Genomic DNA, 22,324 nt, shown 5'->3' with positions numbered 1-22,324 from the left:
ATCTACCAATCCCTGTAGATGCCAGATACCAGGGATTTTACTGTAATATGAAGACGGAAGTCTTTGTCAACAAACTCTATCCAAAGTCTCCATCCTTCTTCCCAAATGAAATTAAAACAAACTATTTTGAAACTTGGTACAATTTTTAAGATAAACTCCAGACTACATACTAACCCACTCCCACCTCAGTAACGTCACCTGAAATCATCACCACCTCATCTCATCTTCTGCTGAAAGTCTCATCCATGACCATGTTAATTCTAGACTTGACTATTATGAGTTTTTCTGAGGACTCTCCCTTGTCACATCTTCTGTAAACTTGAGGTCATCCACGTCCTGACTTGCCCTCTGCTACATTTATCCATCATTGAGTTAAACCAGGCAACAAAAATAGTCAGATTGATATCAAGATATTAAATATTCAAGATAATAATGAATCTCCCAGAGGACGGACAGTTCTGAGGGACAAGATCTATTTATATTTGGAAAGGCAAGGAGATACTGATCAGGGGTAGTCAGCATAGCTTTGTGGGTAGAGAAGCGTGTCTCACAAATTTGATGACATTTTTCTGAAGAGAAGACCAAGAGGAGCGATGAGGTGAGCAGTAGATAGTGTCCACGTGGACTTTAGCAAAGCCTTTTACAAGGTTCTACATGGGAGGCTGGTCTGGAAGGTTGGATCACATATAATCCAATAGATTCAAAGTCGGCTCGGTGGCAGGAGACAGAGGGTGGTAGTGGAAGCTGATTTTCAGATTAGGAGAATGTTAACAATGGTGTGCCACCGAGGTCAGTGCGGCGAGATATATTAATGATTTGAATGAGAATGTAGGTAGTATTATGTGCAAGTCTGTGGATCACACCAAAATTGGTGGCACAATTGAATTTGAAGAAGGTGGTACAAGCCTACAGCAGGATCTAGATAAATTGGATAATAAATATGGAAAGGAATGAGAGATGGAATTGAACTTGAACAAGTGCATTGTGATGCATTTTGGGACTAGGGCAGGACATTTGTAGGGAATGGTCATTGAACAGAGACATGGGAACACATAGTTCCCTAGCAATGCATGGTGTTGAAGAAGCTTTACATGCTTTCCTTCATCAATCAGAGCACAGGAGTTGCAATCTCACGTTAATAGATGTACAAGATATTGTTCAGTTCTTCTCATTGCACTTGGAAGAACTTTGTGCAATTCTGGTTGCCACATTGAGATTAGGTTAGAGGGGTTTCAGAAAAGATTCACAGGGATGTTATTGGGATTTGAGGGTTTGAGTCATAAGAAGAGATTGGATAAGCTGGGACTGTGTTCCCTGGAGTGAAGGAGGCCGATGGCAATTTTTTAAAGATCTTGGTGGGCATACCATCATCTTCCCCAGGGCAGGGATATTTAAATCTTGAGAGCATGAGTTTAAGATGAGGGGTGAATAATTTAAAGGGGTCTAAGAGACAATATTTTCACACAGAGGATAGTGTGTATATAGTGGAATGGGCTGCCAGAACAAGTGGTAGGAGCAGATACAATTACAACATTTAGAAGACATTTGGAGAGGTTTATGGATAGGAAAAAGTTTAGAGGGACATGGGTCAAACGCAGGCAAATGGGAATAGGTTAGCTTGGCACCCTGGTCAGCATGGAGTTGGGACAAAGGCTGGTCTCCCTGCTGTACAACTCTAGAAGCCATTCAGTACCACACATAAAACTATTATTCATGAAGTCATAATGCCTGCAGCGAACATCTTTACATGCAGAAGAGTAATTTTAAATATATTCCAAAGACTAAGGCAAAATTATTTAATAAATATCTATAAATTTACAGTTTTACTTGTTACTTCAGTTAACTATTCTGACCAATTTTACTTTTTGGCAACTTAATGCTAATTTCGATCGGAACAGTGGCCCGAGTGGGGATAGGTGAGCATTCTACAGTACTAGAATTGTTTGTTGGACTATTTTCTGAGGAGGTTGTGATACAAGGATACCCCCTGATCTTCTCCTTGGATCCTCACCATGCAGGCGAGAAATACTCAACACTATAAAGGCCATACTACAGACATTGTCCTAGTTTTACATTTAGAACAATACTCCTGAATTAGCCATGTGGCGAGGTAACTTGTACAAATGCTGAAACATTGGCAATTATTTACCTGACAACATAGAATGTTTCCCAGGAATGCCTTTTTCAATAAAGCAGAAGGAATCCGATTTAGGTATTTATAGGTTAAAACTCTCTCATCTATCAAGGAAATCAATACTATACACATTTCTCAAGACGGGGTCAAGCCTTCACTCAAATAGATTTTCACATGTCTGTAGCTTGCCACATACAGGAGGGAGATATCATTTAGTTGAGTTGTGTCACAACAACAACAACGTTGCACTCAATGTTAGCAAAACCAAAGAGGTGATTGTGCACTTCAGAAGGAGGAAAAACTTAGAACTTAAACCAGTCCTCATCGAGGGGTCAGCAGTAGAAAGAGTTAAGAATGTCAAATTCTTGCATTTCAACAACTGTCCTGGGGCCTCCATGTCAAAGCATTTATGAAAAAGAATCACCAACGCCAAAACTTTGTGAAGCATTTGTGAAGATTTGGTATGTGACAGAAGACTCCTCCAAATTTGTACCAGTGTAGCATTTGGACTGGTGGAATTACTCTCTGGTATGGAGGCACCAATGCACAGGACAGAAGAAAACTAGAGAGTTGTGACCTCAGCCAGTGCCATGTTGGACAACAGTCTTCACTCCATCCTGACATCAACAAGAGGCAGTGCCTTAAGATGGTAGCCTCTATCCTCAAGAATCCTTATGATCCAGGCCATGCCTCTTCACGCTGCTACCATCAGGAAGGAGGCTGAAGACGAACTCCAGCAGCACAAGGACAGCTTCTTCCCCTCTGCCATCAGATTTCTGAACCACAAGCACGACCTCACTTTCTCTTATTTTTGCACTAATTTCTTTTTTAAATGTAATTTATAGCAATAGTTGCATTGTGATGCTGCCACAAAACAACAAATTTTGTGACTTGTTTATGATAATAAATTCTCATTCTGATGTCAACAAAGTTCACCTGGTCCAATTCATGCACTACAGGCCCAGGTGCATATGTACACTGATGCGCACAAACCTTTCTGCCATATCCATATTCTGCGGGTCACACCACGTAAGCACAGCATGTCATTCTAACATAATCCTGGTTTAATTATCTATGAATGTAAAAAGCAGCTTCTTCATGATCTGACCTCAGGGATATAAATAGGCAAGTCCTCTCTGTACAAAGCCATTTCTGTCAAATTTCCACTGGCAGCATTTGTCGGTGTAACATTGCATTTTTAGATGATGCATTTGTAAATATTCTTAAGAAAGGTGAAGAAAGAAGTTCTAGATAGGTTATCTTGTTTGATTTATTAAAAAAAAACAAAAGGGTTCAGGACAATGGGCACAATTTCAGAGCAGTTCTAACACGTTGGTTAAATTAATAGCTGTTCACCTGGTTATAGGTTTGATTATTCCTCATGAACTGAACAGAGTGCACTGAGAAATATCGCACCACACTAATGGATGTTTGGAAGTTATATTAAGAAATGGATTGAGTCTTAAACAAACCCAATGCACAGCTTCTTTCTCCTGTTAATAGATCCTATAATTCAGGGCAATTTTATCAGCAGGGCACAGAGAGAGCAAATTACTGAGTTGTTCATAGGTATTTGACTGTGCACCCGCAGAAAATTAACTAAGCAATCCTTTCACGTTGGTCCACCTGGCTTAGTGGGAGTGGATGTCCAATTGGAAAGAAATAAAACCAAATTGTTTTTCGTATTTTCAAATGTGTAATTCAAGAACAAAAAACAACTTCTCTCCTCGGGAGAGATACAGTAATGTCAGGATTGGTATTTCTCACCATCCGCCCTATTTATGCCTCTCATTGTGCACTTCCTTATCAGGTCCCACTTCAGCTCCACAGAAAACAAACTGAAATGTTCCACCCCAGGTAAGATCCTGATAAATCTTCTCTGCACCGTCTCCAGCATATTCTGGTCTTTTTTATGTATGTATATATATATACAATGTGGCGACAAGAACTGCACACAATACTCCAGCTGTTCCCAACCCAAATTTTAAAAAGTTGTGCTATAGCCTCCTTTCTGTGCTTAAATAGTGAAGGTTACCAGAGAGGTCTGTGCTGTCACCATTAGAGAGCTCCACTTTTCCCAATATTCACTCAGCCCTTCTCTCCAAGATACATGTCCTATCTTATTTGACCTCCCAAAATGGATCATCTCACACTTAGCAGGATTAAATTCTGTTTCTATTGCTCCACCCAATTTATAAAGATCAAGGTCTTTCTGTAATCCAAGATTATCCTCTTTAGTATCACCAACATCACCATTTTCTCGTGTCATCCACAATGTCGTATCCAGTTCAGTCGATGAGCTGCAAAATGCAGATAACACATTTGGAGTCAGAGCCCCAAGTCATAATTAACTCGTTCGCTGAAGCATCACGAGAGGACAAGCCTTACACTTTACATCTGCAAAACAAATGTCCTCTACCAACCTGCCTTGTTATATAACATTGCCCTCTGGCAATAGACCTTCATTGTACATTCATTGAAAATGTGGACAGTTTCCTGTGTATAGGGATTCGTCACTCAGTGAAGGAAAGTTTTGATGATGAAAAGAGCCATTACATTTAGTGCACCTGAACAGCATTTGTTTGCCTGGCAAAAAGGTTCATTGTGTCCTGGCTAGCCCAAGCCCTTGACCTCTGGTAAGCTCCTGAATAATGAACGACTTAGAGGAGGCACTGGAGAAATACCACACATGCTATTTCAGGAAAGTCTGTGTCATTCCCCTCATCATTAAAATCCCCAACATTAAGGCCCAAAATGCACTCAGTCAGCTCCGATAGATAAGCTGTGTCATTTACATCTCCAACACCAAACTCTGGAAACAGATCTTCTATTCCAAACTCAATTAAAACAAGAGATGTTAGTCAGTTGAGCAGAATTATAGATGTTTTCAAAGCCTCCCTGAAAAAAAGCGGAATACCACTTGAATGTTAAAAATGAAGGCTGTACATTTGGAATAGCACTGAGAACGACATCCATCTGTTAAACAGCATTGATGGTGGAAGGCACACTTTCAATCTATACATGTAGCACTTTCTTCCCTACACAGTTGGGCTAATATGGGACCCATATTAATGACTTCAACATGAAAGTTATCCTTGACATTGGTGTACTACCAAAGATAAAATACTCAAACAATGAACAGGTTTCTTTCATTCCTTAAAAGCAAGATCTGCATTTGCTGAAGCTCGAATTTAATGAAGGCCCTAACTATTTCTTCTCTGCTATAAAGGGCAGCATGGTTGGCATAGCGGTTAGCACAATGCCTTCACAGCACTAGCGATTGGGACTAGCGTTTAAATCCCGCGTTGACTGAAAGGAGTTTGGACGTTCTCTCCGTGTCTGTGGGTTTTTCCCAGTAGCTCCAGTTTCCTCCCACTGTTCTAAATGTACCAGGGGTCATAGGTAAATCGGGTGTAAATTGGGCGGCATGAGTTTGTGGGCCAAAATAGCCTGTAACCATACTGTATGTCTAAATTTTTAAAAAATTTAAATTTAAAAGGATGTTTACAATTCGATTAACGAGACATTAACCTGAAAAACTTTTCCAAGCATTCTGGCTGACCTGCTAATGGACCTCAGCATGTTCTGCTTTTGCATCTGTGGAGCTCCATTTGGGTTTCAATTTGCACAGCTGGGATTCTGGGAAGCAGAACTGGACCAACTTGCCCTCTCAGTGGAACAATTCACAATAATAGAAAGGTGATCTATTGAGACATGCCACAAAACTGCAAGGTAGAAAGGAATTCCTAAAGACAAAACAGTTCGGTTATGGGAATTGATGGGACAATTGCATGTGTGAGTGCAGTGAGAATACAGCAAAACTCTTGGTGTCTGGTACCGATGGGGATTGCTAGATGCCGGATAAATGTATTTTCCAGTTGCTTGAGACTTATTCATACAATGCCTAAATAATACACCTGCATTAAGAATAAACAGTTTAAAAGACAAAAATACTACACTATACTGTACACTACACATACTGCCAAGCTGACACTGAACAAAGTTCAGTTGCATGAATGTAAAGCATTTTCCTTTATTTTCAGTCACATTCTTTAAAAACATTAATCTGTGGCTTCTCCCCCTCTAAAGAGCCGCCCAAAAGGCAAACAATAACATTATAGAAAATTAACCCCCTCCCCCAAGTTCACAGATAAAGCCTCTGACCAAAATTTATTTTATGGGACACAATGAAAGCGTATTTACAAGGTCAAATAATGTTATACTAAAATTAAGAAGGATGATATGAAAGAAGTAGAACAATTGGAGACAAAGATAATACATTTATAAAAGGACCTATAATGACAAGTAAATGAGGACAAATGAAGACAGCTTATTAATAAAAAGCTTCAGTACAATATTTTACAAACGTATATAATAGATAAACCAATAATGAGAATTAAACAGAGGTATTATGAATTGGATGAAGGGCACATAAGTTCTTGCATGGCAGTTAAAAAAAGAACAAGTATCGAGAATGATTATGGCAACTAAAATTATTTTAATTTAATTACTTATAAACCTCAAGAAATCAATGAAAATTTTAAGCTAATTTACAGAGCCTGTAAATGAAGATAATAGATAATTTTTTTTGTCACAAATGAATTTACCAAAATTAAATTTGCAAGAGCAGAGAGAATTGGCTACCCCCTTCACCTTAGCGGAAGTTAGGGAAGTACTGAGAACATTACAAAGTAATAAGTCTCCAAGAGAGGATGGTTTCCCACCTGAATTTTTCAAAGAGTTTAAGAATTTATCAATTCCTCCATTTATGGAAGTATTAGGAGAGGCAGTTGAAATGCATACCTTACCAGAATCTTTTAATATGGCAATAAAAACAGTAGTACCAAATAAAAGGAAATCCTTTAAAACCAGCATCATATAGACCAATTTCATTGTTATATGTAGATTATAAAATAGTAGCAAAAATATTAGCAAATAGGTTGGTAAAATATTTTCCAAAATTAATAAATGTGGACCAGACTGGTTTTGTTAAAAAGAGAAAATTAACAGATAATGTGACTAGATTATTGAGCAAAATATACCAAGCACAAAATAAAGGAGAGTTAAATATAGCAGCTGATTTAGATGCTGAAAGAGTGTTTGACATTGAATGAGACTTTTTATTCAAAGTACTTGATAAATTAGGATTGGGAGCAATATTGACAAATTGGAATAAAGCTTTATATAATGGACCAAAATCTAAAGCTGTAACAATTTCATTTAGCCTTTTGATTTAGCTAGATCTAGCAGATAAGGATGTCCATTATCTCCAGCTTTATTTTAGCAATAGAACCATTAGCAGAATTGATTTGGTTTGATTCTGATATTAAAGGTTTTAGTGTTGGTGGAGAGGAATACAAGATTAATTTATTTGCAGATGATGTAATAATCAATTTGAAGGAACCAGAAAATTCATTGAGTAAATTATATTTAAGGTTAAGAGAATATGGAATAGTACCTGGATACAAAGTAAATTGGGATAAAAGTGAGATCATGGCTCTTACTAGAGGTGATTATACTCAGTGTAAAGAGATGCCCAATTTAAATAGCTGATGAATGGAATAAAATATTTAGGCATACGAGTAGATAATAATTTAAATAATATATTTAAATTGAACTATACCCATTTACTTAAAAAAATTGATGACATTTTTTTAAAAATGGATGGAATTACCAATAACATTATTGGGAAGAGTTAATTGTATAAAAATGAATATATTTCCAAGAGTGCAGTATCTTTTCCAATGATTGCCTATATCTCTTCTGCATAATTTTTTCAGGAATTAAATAAATATGTAAGAAAATTTCTTTGGAAGGGAAAGATGTCGAGAGTTTTGTTAGAAAAATTAACATGGAAATATGAATTAGGAGGTCTGCAACTAACAAATTTTAAAAATGATTATAAAGCTACACAAAAGAGATTTTTCTCTTGTTTTTACAAAGAGGGAGAGAAACCAACATGGATTAAGGTAGAGATGGAAAAGATAGGAGGGAAGGCAAAGTTGGTGATATCTTGGTACCATGCTTGTTTTCCTTTTTCTTTTCTTTTACCATACTTCTATCTTTTTCTTTAACTTATGTTTTTTAAAAATCTTTGGGAATTATTATTTGGGGGAAGGGGGTTGGTGGGATTTCAGGAGGTATGATATGAAACATGCATAATTGATTTGAAATATATGAATATTATTCTTTGTATCTGGATATTAATAGATGTATGGACATTTAAATAAAATATTCCAAAAAAAACCTCTGACCGGGGCAAGTCTTACTAAGCAGGGATAAGGAGAAGGAGACACTTTAAGAGAGTCCCCCCTCAACGTCAAGCAGCATCAAACCACTCTTCATCTTGTGGAATGCCATTTTATTCAAACAGCTACTATGAGCAAAGTACAATCAAGGCACTCTGCTAGCTGAATATTTGCTTTTATTTTCACCAAAGGTTCATGTGTTAGTTCATAGAACATTTACAATTTTAAACTCAAGTATTTTTTACCTATTATTTTATTCTTATTTATTTTAATTTTGAAAATTTATTTCCCTTGAATTCCCCCCCCCCCCCCCCCCCCCCAGGGGCTCAAGGATACCAGTTGCTTGAATTCCAGATACCAGGGGTTTTACTGTATAAGGCAAGGATAACTCTATTGCTTGGCAATGGCAACTGTTCCAGCACACTGCGAAGGCTTATGGGACCACCTATCTATCACAGCAGCCCTGAAACACTCAAAGCTTTCTTACCAACATCATCGAAGAAGAATCCTCAAGTACATTCACAGAGTGATTCCATTACAGTGTGATTCCATGACAGTGTCAGAGGACAACCTTTCAGTATTGGTTCAGCTGACTGAAGAGACATCTGGTCCTGAAAAACTATAGTTTGGTTCTTCAATGACATCAGCTTGTGCAATCACTTTGTAGTAACTAAGTAGCCCCTATGGTTTAAGGACCTTGAGGTAATGGAGGTGAAGCCCATGCCACTGCATATAAACTGTTGCATAACTCTCTGACTAAGCCTGTAAGCTTCCAAGGTCAGTACAACTACCTCAACCATCCCAAAAAGTACTTAACAGCATTGTGCTAACAACACATACCTTTATTTGATCTATAATTCTGCAGTTGTCAGAATTAGTTACCATCCATTTTATGAAATTCTATCTGATCTATTTAAAGAAAAATCCAGCTAATTATCACTTCCTCCTTTCTTGCAGCAATTGGCTCCTCGCTGGCTAATCTATCATTCGACAGGCATATACAAGTACGCTACCTGTATATCTGACAGGCAAAAGCAAGTACCCCATCCTTCCTTCATGAACTATGACAGTAAGTGATGGTCGGAGATACAACTATAACTGTGCTTAGTCAATATCCACACACATACTGACAACTTGACACACTAAATAATTATGATGGTTAATGACCCAGGAATACCAAAGCAAATTGTAAGGCATCTCCTGCCATCCTAATTAAAAACAGCTAACTCAAAGTCAAAAAATTAATAACATTAGCTTCATGGTGTCAAAGACAACCACACACTGAACACAGTGAAAGTGAGAGCTGGTGATGTATGTAATGAAGTACAAGGTGGATTTTGAAGTGTCTAGAAAAAATTAGCGGCACTGTTATAATGGCAGCGATGCCTCTGATGTGGACCCAAGGAGAGCAAGAGTGGAGTCACAGAGCTCCTCTGCAGGATCCACAGTGGGCACGAGAGGTTGTAGACTCTGGGAAGAAGGAGGAGAGAAATAGGAGATGATCTGAACATCGGGCACTGTCACTCTGAACACAGGCACACCTCAGGGCTGTGTGCTCAGCCAATTCCTGTTCACTGACAAACAACTGCATCACCAGATCCAGCTCCAACAGTAACATCGTTTGCAGTTGATACAAACATAGTTAGCCTCATCAGCAACAATGTTGATTCGCACTTTTGAGATGAGGTTGGAAAATCTTGTGCTTACAGTGTAAGAGTAACAACACAAGTCTCAACATGGACAAGACTAAAGAGATGATCGTGGACTTCAGAAGGACCAGGAACATCCACCCTCCACTTTATCTTTAGACATACAAGCTCTATGAACTATTTTAAATTGCATTAAAGAATGACGTGGACAAAGTGAAGAAGTATTAACTAGTCTAGTTAATCTTCCTGATATTTCAAAAGATAATGTTGTTTGAAGTTCTGATTCCCATGTTTGTCGAATCTCATCCATGGGGCTGATCTCAAATTTAATGTAAGAGTATAAATAGTACCAATTAACCCCTTCTGAAAGGGGTTTAACTGAAAAAAAGTGTCAAGTAAATCTGGTTGTTGTAATGTTAGATAATTAGACATTACCTCATTCGAGAAATTCTAATCTATAGAGATCTAAAAAAAATGTGTGGAAACCATTCTTGTGAAATATATTTTTGACAATGCTGCTGGATAGCATAGTGGTTTTGGAGTCGTTGAAAGAAATAAGTATCGATACAGTAAAATCTCTCTAATCTGGAATTCAAGCAACTGGCAGCCTCAAGCAACTGGAAAAAAAAATTGCAGAAAATAAATAGGTAAAAAATAAGGAAGTTTAAAATTGATGCGCTTCTCCGTTAATTCACCAATCACGCAACACAACTGGAAAATTCACTTATCCGGCATTCAACAATCCCCATAGGTGCCAAATACCAAGGGTTTTACTGTATAATGTAATCAACATTTATCGCAAACAAATCTTATGGAAAGGGGCAGCATGTAGACTGTACAGAAATCAGAGTGCAGAAAATTAAAATAGAAAAATTGCAGATATGGTAAATCTTGTATAAAAGAACAGAAAATGGTGGAAACATTCAGCAGGTCCAGTCATGCAAAAGAGAAACAGAGATAACATTTTGGTTCAAAACTTCCAGTTCAGAGTCCTCAGCCTCAAATATTCCACAAATGCTACTGAGCATTTCCATCAATTTCTGTTTTATTATTAGGGCTGAGCATAAAACTCAAGGTGAATATTAAAGTGCTAGGCAATGAGCTGAGTACCACTGCAGAAAGTGTACTGGCTTTCTTGGAAAAATGCTAATGAAGATGAGAGTTTATAGCCATAAGCATGCAATGAAATTCTTGCTTGCTTCAGTTACACAGATGCATAAAACGCACTAACAAGTAACAAGTTTAAACTAAATTAATAATGCACCTCAAAAAAAAAGGATGGTTGGATAAAATGTACACAGTCAAAGTAATGCAAACAATTTGCTGTTTTAATAGTGCAGATACATTTTTGGTTCGTGCAGCATGTGGAGGATCAGGAGCCAGAGAGTTGTGGGAAAAATAAAACTGTTCTTGGACCTAGTGGTGCTGGACTTCCAGCTTCTATACCTTTGCCTGAATGAAGCAGTTGTGACCAGGGTGATGTGAATCAATTATGTTTTGGCTGCCTTCTTGAGGATTGTTCTCAGGCATTCATGCTTCCAAACCAGGCAGTGATGCAAACAGTTGGCATACTTTCCACGGGACACCTGTTGAAATACGATACAGTATTTGATGATGCGACTCCCTCATCTCAAACTACTTAGAAAGTGGAAGTGTTGGTGTGTCTCCTTCAGTTGCCACAACGTGCCGGCTCTTAGACTGATCCTTCGATACGTGGTCATGAAGCTACCATCTTCACCACCATCTTGCCAATGAATACCAACCTCCATAAGAAGCTTTTGCTTTTGCCAACACCGAGAGCAAGATAGCTGCTCTGGCCCCACACAACTAGATTCTCTATCTCCATTCCATATTCTGACATCATTACTCATTATTGGCCAAATACATTAGTGTCATTTGGCAAACTTGGCCGTGCAATTGTGGCAATAGAAATTAATCCAGGTTATGGGGCATGAGGCATAAAAACTCAGACAATGGATTAACTGTGGAATTTCCTGCTTTGCAAAGTTAATTAGGAACAGAATCTGCAAAGGTATGAAAAAGATTTAAAGTGATATTTTAGCAACAGTACTAGGCATCTCTTTGACATACAGTATATGTATGAACCTAAGCTATTGCCTGCAGATTCAATACATCTCAGAGATGTTTAGTTTGATTGAATTTTAATATTTAATACTAAATTGTATTAAATCCACAGGCATAGTAGCAAAATTATCATTGATGTTACCTTTTATTGCCCATGTCCGTGAGAAATATTAATTTGGAAGAGCTGCACAAAGGGCAATTTATTTGCTGATTCATCCTTACTCTGATTTTGAAAGAAAAGTTTAACATCTAACTCAGCAGGAAGCTTTTAACCTCCATTCCCATCCTTGATATCTTAGTCAAAAAGAGAAAGCATTTCTATGTACCATTGCTGTCCTCTCAGGCTCTCTTCTGATTTCCAAGTTGACATTATACATTTTTTTGCTACAGCTAAGGCTATCCTAATAAATCTTTTTTATGCTCCATCCAAATCGAAGCCAAGTTCTTTACTTCTTATATTATTGCATTGAAAAAAATAACATATAATTTAAGAAATAACATCACAGTATTCGAACAAATTTGGGAACCGTACATGGAACACAACAGAGAGGTCCTACCGCGGACCTCCACCCCCTAAAATGACGGAATGAGAAGACGACGAAATGAACTGACCCAGTGTGTAAAAGTAGATGACACAATTTTCTTGTTTATTTTCATTGATGTCATTGTTTAATGGGTTTCATATAGCTTGAACGTTGAGTGGGTGGGGAGGGGGGTGGGAAGGAGGGAGGGAAGGGAGGGGGAAAAAAGGGGAGAAAATGACACTGTGTATATTCAAGAGGGAAAGGTTTATGTTTATTTTGGTCAATATGGTTCATAGTGTGAAAAATTAAAAAAAATTTAAAAGAGAAAGCATATGGTCATAGTCTATCATGTAATTTGAATATTCACAGCAGACATTAGCCCAGCACTTCTAAAAACCATGAATCTTGAGGAAATGTCTCCAATTTTCATGACATTTATTTCTTGGGAACATTCATGGCTTTGGATAAATCGAAGGTGAAATGGGTAACTTTTGAAGAGCTTTTATATAGTCTTTATTATTGAAGGGGGAAATAAAGGTTAAGGTTCCATTACTGTCACATAATACTACATTTAGAATGTAACATACATGAAGTTCTTTAACTTTTGTCTACTGTAAGGCAGACAGAGAGTTACCACTTTGTCAAGTGCCCCTCACAGAAATGAGGCCCCAGCGAGGAACAAACTTCTGGCCCCTGGTTTACAAGACTAGTGCTCTCACCACTGAGCAGTGAAAACAAATATCAATGAAATGAATAAAACACAAACCATTTAGGAACCAATAGGATAAGTTATCCCAGGAAACAATTCTCTGCAGGTATCGCAATGTTAGTGTGCCAGAACTTGCTAATTGCACTGTGAGCATCTTGCTGGCTTTTGACTACTTTGGCAGATTGATGTTGATGCAGCAACCATGAAACACGATTATAGGCAAAATATTAAATGTAACCCACACAATAATTCTCCTTTTAGATGCAAATAATTGGAACCTTAGGTATCTCTCACACAACTTGACCCAGATGCTCCAGTTGCTTTTTTTTTCGTGGAGTTAGAGCCACGCAGCACAAAAATAGGCCCTTCAATCCAAGTTCTTCATTCAGACCAAGTTGCCTACCTGAGCTAGTCCCATTTCCATGAATTTGGCCCATACCCCTCAAAGACTTTCCTGCCCACGTACCTGTCCATAAGTTTTTAACCTGTTTCTGGAGCTTCCTTTGGCAGTTTGTTCCATCTACCCACCATCTACTGTGCAGATAAAAGTTGTCTCTCATGTCCCTTTTAAATCTTTCCCATCTCTTAGATGATAATCCCTTTGAGAAAGCCCACTGGTGGCAGTAATGCTAATGGTGAAATAAACCAAGAGATCAGAGGAAAAAAATAATTTGAACAAACAGACCTAACGGTCTAAAGTCAATGCATTCCTGCTGAGACTCATCAAAATAGATGTCCCCTTTCCATGGGTAGAAATAATGTCCTATGCACCATAATTTTAGGAAAGTGAACGCAAAACTCAATCATACCTCAACCTACCAATGAAAGTTCTTGCTTACTTTTAAGGCAAATAATTCCTCCAGGCCTTCAAAATTGCCCATGGGGAAAGGTGAGCAGAGGTGACAATAAATTTTCAGCCATCTTTTTCCAGCCAAACAGATTCACTTGGAAAACTGAGATAGTCGTATTTTCCCTTGCAACCAGATAGTGTAGCTGAGTCAATAATACAAATGTGGTTTCAATAGAGACGGTGTTATCAAGAGAAAAGACCAATCAAAAACCATTCAAGAATCGACAGACATTCCTGTGAATTAATATGTGTTTTGAGAAGACATGAACACTGTAACAGTAATACCCAGTGTTTCTATTTATCGACAGCGATATTCACTCAGTAAGGTACCAATTCAAAGCTGCAATAAATGTGATATAATGTAGATCACTGACAGTTTGAAAGCTGAGCCCACTGCAGCAGACACAATCTCAAATCAAGCCACCATTATTTGCACGGTAAAGACGAGATAATGTTTCTCCAGGACCATGGAGCAGATTTATACAAGTTAAAATATTAAAACCTTATACAGTAAATGTCCATGGTATACTATCCACATATGTTCTGGGAATTCATGGCTTGGGGGGAAAAATGGTTGCCCAATCTGGACACAAGGGCCTCAGTGCTATGGTACCTACCAGATGGCAGAAGGGAGAAAAGTTTACATGAGGGGTGTGTGAAGTCCTTCATAATGTTTATTGCTTTCCGCGTGCATCATGTCCTGTAGATGTCCATCATATTAGGAAGAGAGACCCCAATGATCTTTTCCATGGACTTCGATATCTGCACGGTTTCACAGTCGGAGGTGGTACAGCTTCCAAACGAGGCGGTGATGCAATTGCTCAGGATGCTCTCGATACATCCTCTGTAGAATTTAGTGAGGACGGAGGGTAGGAGATGAACACTCCTCAGCTTTCGTGGGAAATAGAGGAGCTGCTGGGCTTTCTTGGCTATGGATCAGCTGTTAAGGGGCCAAGTGAGATTCTCCACCAAGTGCACACCAAGGAATTCGATACTCTTGATGACCTCAATGGTAGAGCTGTCAATTTTCAGCGGAGAGAGATTCCCCCGGTCCCTCCTGAAGTTGACAATCATCTCTTTTGTTTTATTAATGTTCAGTTCAAGGTTGTTGGCTCTGCACCAGTCCGTTAGCGACTGCACCCCATCTCTGCACACTGACTCATCATTCTTATGAGCAAGGCCCATCATTTTTACTAATAAGTGTCATCAGAGAACTTGACGATGTGATTCGAGCTGTGTTTTGCTACACAGTCAAGAGTCAGCAGTTGACTAAGCACACAGCCCTAGGGGGCCCCTGTGCTCAGCGCGATGGCCTTGGAAGTGCTGTTTCTGATCCGCACTGCCTGAGGCCTACCCGACAGGAGGTCAAGAATACAATTGCAGAGTGAGGGCTCAACTTCCCTATCAGGTACTGATTGTGTTGAATGCTGAACTGAAGTCAATAAACAGCATTCAAACATACATGCCTTTATTTTCAAGGTGGGTGAAGGTTAGATGGAGGACGGTGGCGATAGCATCGTCCATAGAGCGGTTGGATCTGTATGTCCAGTGACAACTAATATTAGTCAAGACTCAGTGGGGAAAAAAAAACCAACAAAATTTACCCTGAGAGTTTGGAAGGAGTACGTTTTGAAGATTTTTTTTTGGAAAAGCTGCTAGGCTAAAGATAATTGCTCGACTTTAAGAGGGAATTTTGACCACTCTATTGCTTGCTAATCTTGTGGGAAATGGCGAACACAGAATCATAAACATGCTTCCTAGCAAGTTCTTTCAACGGAATGCTTGCTGAGCATTAATTTTGTAGCTTTTTTTGTAAAGATTATGAGCTCAAAATTTGTTGAGCCATCAAGGTATTTGTTAAACTGGGGCTGCAAGCTGGATTGGCCGAGCAGATATGAGACAGAATTTTCGTAGGCAGATGTTGTACAATGAAGTGCCAAATCTTAATTTTCACTAATGCAGCAAACACTACACTTCAATATCTTCTCCTTTGTATCTCTTAATGGAGCAATGATCATGGAACCATTACTGATGAAAGTCACAGGGCAGAATGTGAAGGAGCTATGGCACAGGAAGGGAACTGTTTCACACACAGACTGATTTGTTGATGTTGCTGGAAGAGGCAGACCCCAGAAAGCACTAAAGGCAGAAAGGAGGTTGCATCTGCACCAACAACCCAAACAAGATTTTTAAGAAAATCATATGTAGTCAAGGTTAGTGGAAAAAGCAACAGGTCTCATCTGTCAACATGCATTTGCTCACTAAAAGCGAGACAAACACTCTCTCAAAAATTCAGTGCTTTACTATTACATTGAGTCAACTAAGGTGCCACACATGGAATAACATTTCTCCCTCATCATGGACGTGGTTGTTACAGAATCAGTAACCAGAGATGAGCGAGAATCATTGAGGACGATGATATGCTTGTATTCAGTTCTCCTCTGTCATTTGCCTTGGCTTTTCCTTTTCTCTTCCTGCCCTGGATCTCCATTATGATCGAAAGGATCAATACCAATCCTTCCAAACCATCCTCAGCACTCATCTACACTTTCTGCACAGCTTTCAACTGCAGTATCGATCTGGCAATGAGTTCTTCTACACAGCAATTCTCCCCCAAACCTGCAGTTAATTAACAATCTCTTTAAACAGTATTGGTGTAATGCCAGCAAGATTTTTCTTCTTGTTTCAGGTGTTAATAGCATTCCTGTGAACCAGTTCCACAGGAGAGGTCTCAAATGGATGTTACATGTGGCATGACAACATCCACGTGCCCTCTACTTTTCCTCAATGTCAGGTAATTAAATGCAAAGACACAAGATTCATAATTGCATTATGTGCTCTGTACACTGGGGTCAAGTTAGTGGTCGATTATATAGACTGTATATTTCATTCGGTCAACACGTTTAAAAAAAACCATGCAAAATTGAATTTTAGTCTTCATTCATGTCAGATGGTACAGATCTGGTTTGGCAAGGATCCAAATGTTTATTGTCAAAGATCATAATTAGTTTCAGTAGAAATTTAGTCATCAAATTACAGTTCTTCTTTTCCTCAGAAACTTTAAGTGTATATTTAAACCAGAAGTTTCATTTACATTTTCATTTAATCCCAATAATGTTGATTGGCAATATTCTGTATTGATAAATTAATGCATTGCTGCATGACAGGGCATTGTTCCATACTGCTAATAGCCCGACAGTAACTTGCTGAAGTTACTTGTCCAGTCAGTGGATGCCAAAAGATGATGCTTCATTTCACAGGCATCACAGTCACAATCTATTTTGTGCATGACGAAAAAGGGGTCATGGAAGGAGTCAAAGCACTGGAACTGCAACTGAGATTTTTCCACCTGGCCTTGTAGAGCGCAGCCAATTCTACATCTTTGTAGCATCACCCTTGTTGCGATCAGCGAACTCAGCACAAACTTGGGCTCAAACTCCAATCATTTAAAATTATTTCAAACTATGCCACCACTGCACATTGAACCAGAGGAGCCCATCGAATACAGCAGAAGTCCAAAAATCCAGATAGCTGAAGTCCAGCCCACCCGAGAATCTGGACTTTTCGAAAACTCCCAAACTTTTTAAATTTAGCAGGCCTTTGTGTGTCTGCATGCATGCATAAGTGCCACAGATACCCAGCGGCTGGCAACAAGCAACCATGCTTGTTGACTTTACTTTTCTTTAAAATTGCTCATTTTTATAAATGAAGCATGTAGTATTTGCTAATGAATAAACAATCAAAATTTACCTGTTCATCTTTTCTTTATTCTTCCTTAAATTTGAATTTTAAAAGTACTGGCCGAGAATCCAGAAAGACAGTTTGAAAACCACTGGTAGAGGGGTGAGAGACCACTTCAGCTGACTCATGAAAAAGGTTTTAAAGTTGCAGAAGAAATACTGCACTCTATTTCAAATGACCAATGAAAAGGGTTCTAATTACAGAAGAAGGCACTTGTCTAAAAAGGACATTTCTCTGAAGCACCTTATCAAGGGTGTTGTAAGTAATCAATGCTCTGTCACCACCGGTCTCTGCCACCCACTTCAGGACCTGCTGACTTCATTCTAAGGCCTGAGTGTCTCACCATTCTAAGGCCTGAGTGTCTCACCATTCTAAGGCCTGGGTGTCTCACCATTCTAAGGCCTGGGTGTCTCACCATTCTAAGGCCTGGGTGTCTCACCATTCTAAGGCCTGGGTGTCTCACCATTCTAAGGCCTGGGTGTCTCACCATTCTAAGGCCTGGGTGTCTCACCATTCTAAGGCCTGGGTGTCTCACCATTCTAAGGCCTGGGTGTCTCACCATTCTAAGGCCTGGGTGTCTCACCATTCTAAGGCCTGAGTGTCTCACCATTCTAAGGCCGGAGTGTCTCAACCATCTTAAAGCTGGCATGTCACATCAATTTCCAACCCATGTGCCATCACAGAATTTCTGAAACTGTATTTTGAGCGGTCTTCCGAGAATTGCGCCTTGAGCTGTGTTGGCTTAGGGTATTCCACACACACCAATATATTGTATACGATTAGATAAGTTAGTTAAATTAGATTAGGTCTTATATAATCATTATTTTAAAATAACACTATCTGGGCTAATTTTTATCGCTGTCTGATACGTTACACTAGTGGATTCAATTCTTGCCTCAGGTGACCTCTTTGGTATTTGCACATTTACTGTGTGGACTTGCTCCATGTGCTCTGTTTCCTTCCAGTCCAAAATACACGCTGGTTGGTGAACTGGCAACCGAAGATTATTCAATAATAAGGAAATGGCAAGGGAATCAACGGGGAGCTGATGGGCATATGTGATAAAATAATTTGAAGGGTTGCAGGGAAATAATGGATGCAATTGTTTTATAAGGAGCCGGCAAGTCTCAATGGGCCAAAAGGTCATCTTCTGTGCTATAGTAAGTAATAACCAATCTCATTAATATTTTGCAATATTCTACCAGCAGTTTTGTTGAAGTCTTAAAAATGAAGTCATAAAAGAATATTTCATTTCTAAGACATTAAGGAGAAATTAAATAGATTAATACCATCAGAATTAATTTGTATGGGGAAAAGAGAACTGGAGTAAAAGGGATATCAGAAGAAATAGGATACTTAATCAAACCTCCATAGGTGGAAAGTAAACTGACTAGTGCATCACAGTCTGGTTTGGTAATTCAAGCGCCCAGGAATGGAGAAGGCATCATAGCCAGATCCACCATAAGGACCGAGCTCCCATCCACTGTAAATATCTACGCAAGGTGCTGCCTCAAGAAGGCAGTCAACATTGTAGAGGACCCTATGATCACAACCTCTTCTCATTGCTACCTTCGGGTAGAAGGTACAGGAGCCTGAAGACCAGCACCTCTGGCTGAAAGAACTGTTTCTTTCCAACAGCCATTGAGCACTTGAACCTCCCCTCCTTAATCTCCAACACCATACAAAGCACTGGTTACATCATTGTAACTCCAACTATTTTTCTTGTACTATGGTATCTTTAAATATTTATCATCTATTTATCTCTTTTGAATTTACTTCAATGCATACCTAGTGTAGCTGGTTTAGCTGCAGACAGTAAGAATTTTGGTGTATATATACATTGAACAATATATAGGACATTCATTATAATCATTAAAAGGATTCACAAAATTGGAAAACAAACAAGGATTAAAATGCACGCTTTGTATTAATCAGGGTTGGAAAATTATGAAAAGAACTTGGAAAACTTTACAGGAAAAATTAATTTTGGAATCTGTATGGAAAGTAAGCACACTGGTATTAATATCTTCACGGGTGATCAGGAAGAAAGATGATGATACAACGTTAAATTAAAAGTTAAAAGGGGAATACAATCTGCAAAGAGGCTGATAAAGGCAAAGATAGGTGGACAGAGGAAAAAGGGTTACATGAGCAGAAAAGATGCGAGAAACTTATGAGTACTAGCACGTACACTTTGGTTTTAATGACATATACACAAGCTAAAAACTGGCATATTTAAATTCCTGCAGGGCACAAAAGTTCTGGAGAAACCCAGCAGCTTCAATAGGAAGAAAAGGGTAGCCAATGCTTCGGACCTGAGCTCATCACTGACCTCATCACTTCCTCTCATCACCCTTGTTCAAACTCTCAACTCATTGTTTCCCAACCCCACACTTCTCAGTTCTCTCTTACCCCCAGATCCACAAACCCAATTGTCCCAGTAGACCCAGTATTTCTACATGCTCCCGCCCTACCGGACATCCTATAGATGCTGCAAAACCTCCAGAGTTTCTCCAGCACTTGCGTATTTTACTACAATCACAGCATCTGCAGACTTTCCTGATTAACTTAAATTCCTGCATGCAATTTTTGGTCAAAGAGCAGTGAGAGTGGTGTCAGCAAAGGTCTACAAACCAATGTTCAGCTTGTTTCATTGGATCCCATCAATACTAAGTCTCATTACACATTTGTCCAAATATGATTTTAAAGAACCATTAATGAGTCAGAGCAAAAAAAATACAAACTGCTGGAGGAACTCAGCAGGTCAAGTGGAATCCATAGAGGGAAAGGAATGTTGACGTTTCGGCTTGAAACCCTGACCCTATCTGCCTTGATGGCCTTTTATCAAAATTGCAAATATTTCTTTCCCTATACAGATGCTGCTCGACCGTCTTGAATTCTCCCAGCATTTTGACTTGCGCTCAGATTTTTGTGTCTCCACTTAATCAGAGCGGTTGGTCTGAATGAAAAACAAGTTAAAGATGGACCAAGCTTCGATATTAAATGCCAGCATGACTATTAATTCTTCCAACCATGAGATAAAAGCTAGCATCCCCTTCATATTCTCCCAAATGTTTTTATTCTACTCTTCAGCTTCACATACAGACTTTGATGATCCTTGCGCAAGATAGCGAAATTAAAACATCAGATTGCAGTCATCAATTAATTTCCCAAAGGACTCCTTAAATGCTGCAACAAAAATAACAACTCTTTGAGGTGTTAAATTCCCTCAGAGAACCAATGGCTTTCAGCAGGAATTAATTGCCAAGTCTACTCACTCAAGGTGTCCCCAGCCGAGCTCCGGAAGGTACGGAAGTTTCTTGATGCGAATTATACTGTCATAGACAGAAGGCTGCAGGCTTTGAGAAACAGCATTAGCTAGGATGACTGCGATCATAACTGGCAGAATGTGGGAGATCTGGCCTGTTAGCTCAAAAACAATCACCGAGGTGGAAATCGTGTGGGTCACTGCACCTGACAACGCTGCCGCACCTGGGGAGAAAATTGGCAAATGAAGCACCTGGCTGGCAAGCACCCACCCCCTTGGCATCAACTACGCTCATTTATTCTTCTGTTGCGGCCAAAAATAATGATTGCAGACAGAAAAAGCCTCACCTACAACAGCGTATCCACCTGGCACAATACGATAAGTACCACCATCTGCATGGATGCCATCAGGAAACCAGGCTGCCATGCTCTCGCCAACAAGGCGACCAAATGCAGCTCCTGAAAAAGCCAAGACTGATAGTAAAATACGACTGCATTATTTGCTTCAAGCTAACAAAAAAAATGCATGTTCATTTGCTCAAATTCAACATTATTGGAATATTTGTCTGAGCTTAGCTTATCAAAATCTTTGACGTTTTGAATACATTCATTATGTATAGCAATCAGAAAAATCATTTTCTTCCTCTAATTATTGCATTAAAATTCTTCCTCAAGGAACCCTTCTTCGACTCATCCAAAGTGCAATGCTGCATATTAAAATATTCCTTTACATTTCTTGCAATTATATTTAATTTTAAAATTATACATTATAACTCAATCAAATGAAATTATGATCAAAATAGAACAAAATCAGAGTGACTTTCCATTTAAAGCACAAAGATTCTAAACATCAGCAAAATAATTCAAATCCAGAATCTGAGATCCACATATTGTTCACAAACGGTTTCTCCTAATTTCTAATATTATCAATTCATCAACAGTATACTACTGAAATTCTTGGAACTGTGAGATGAGTCACATGAAGAGACAAAATGTGAAAGATTCAAGCTTCCTGTCACCTCCTGGAAAAAGAGTGCTCTAAATGTCAAACACTCAATCCTCACAAATTTTCTTTTGGTCTGAGAACAACTTCTTTTGAATCAGGTAATTAAAAAAA

General features: G+C 38.9%; 1 protein-coding gene across 4 annotated transcripts in view; it reads right to left on the bottom strand.

Moving 5' to 3' along the window:
* Positions 1-22,324, bottom strand: part of clcn2c (chloride channel 2c) — a 366,518-nt gene that overhangs the window by 79,453 nt on the left and 264,741 nt on the right. For all 4 annotated transcript variants that reach the window (XM_069897081.1, XM_069897082.1, XM_069897083.1 and 1 more), the window contains exons 14-15: positions 21,556-21,666; positions 21,219-21,432 (exon numbers count right to left, since the gene is read on the bottom strand). In XM_069897081.1, coding sequence (XP_069753182.1) covers positions 21,219-21,432; positions 21,556-21,666 — 325 coding nt within the window. The remainder of the gene's footprint in view (positions 1-21,218; positions 21,433-21,555; positions 21,667-22,324) is intronic.

This window comes from Narcine bancroftii, chromosome 9, assembly GCF_036971445.1.
Source record: "Narcine bancroftii isolate sNarBan1 chromosome 9, sNarBan1.hap1, whole genome shotgun sequence".
Lineage (NCBI taxonomy): Eukaryota > Metazoa > Chordata > Chondrichthyes > Torpediniformes > Narcinidae > Narcine > Narcine bancroftii.
Note: the sequence above shows the minus strand (reverse complement) of the source record. Positions and strands in the feature narration are given on the sequence as shown.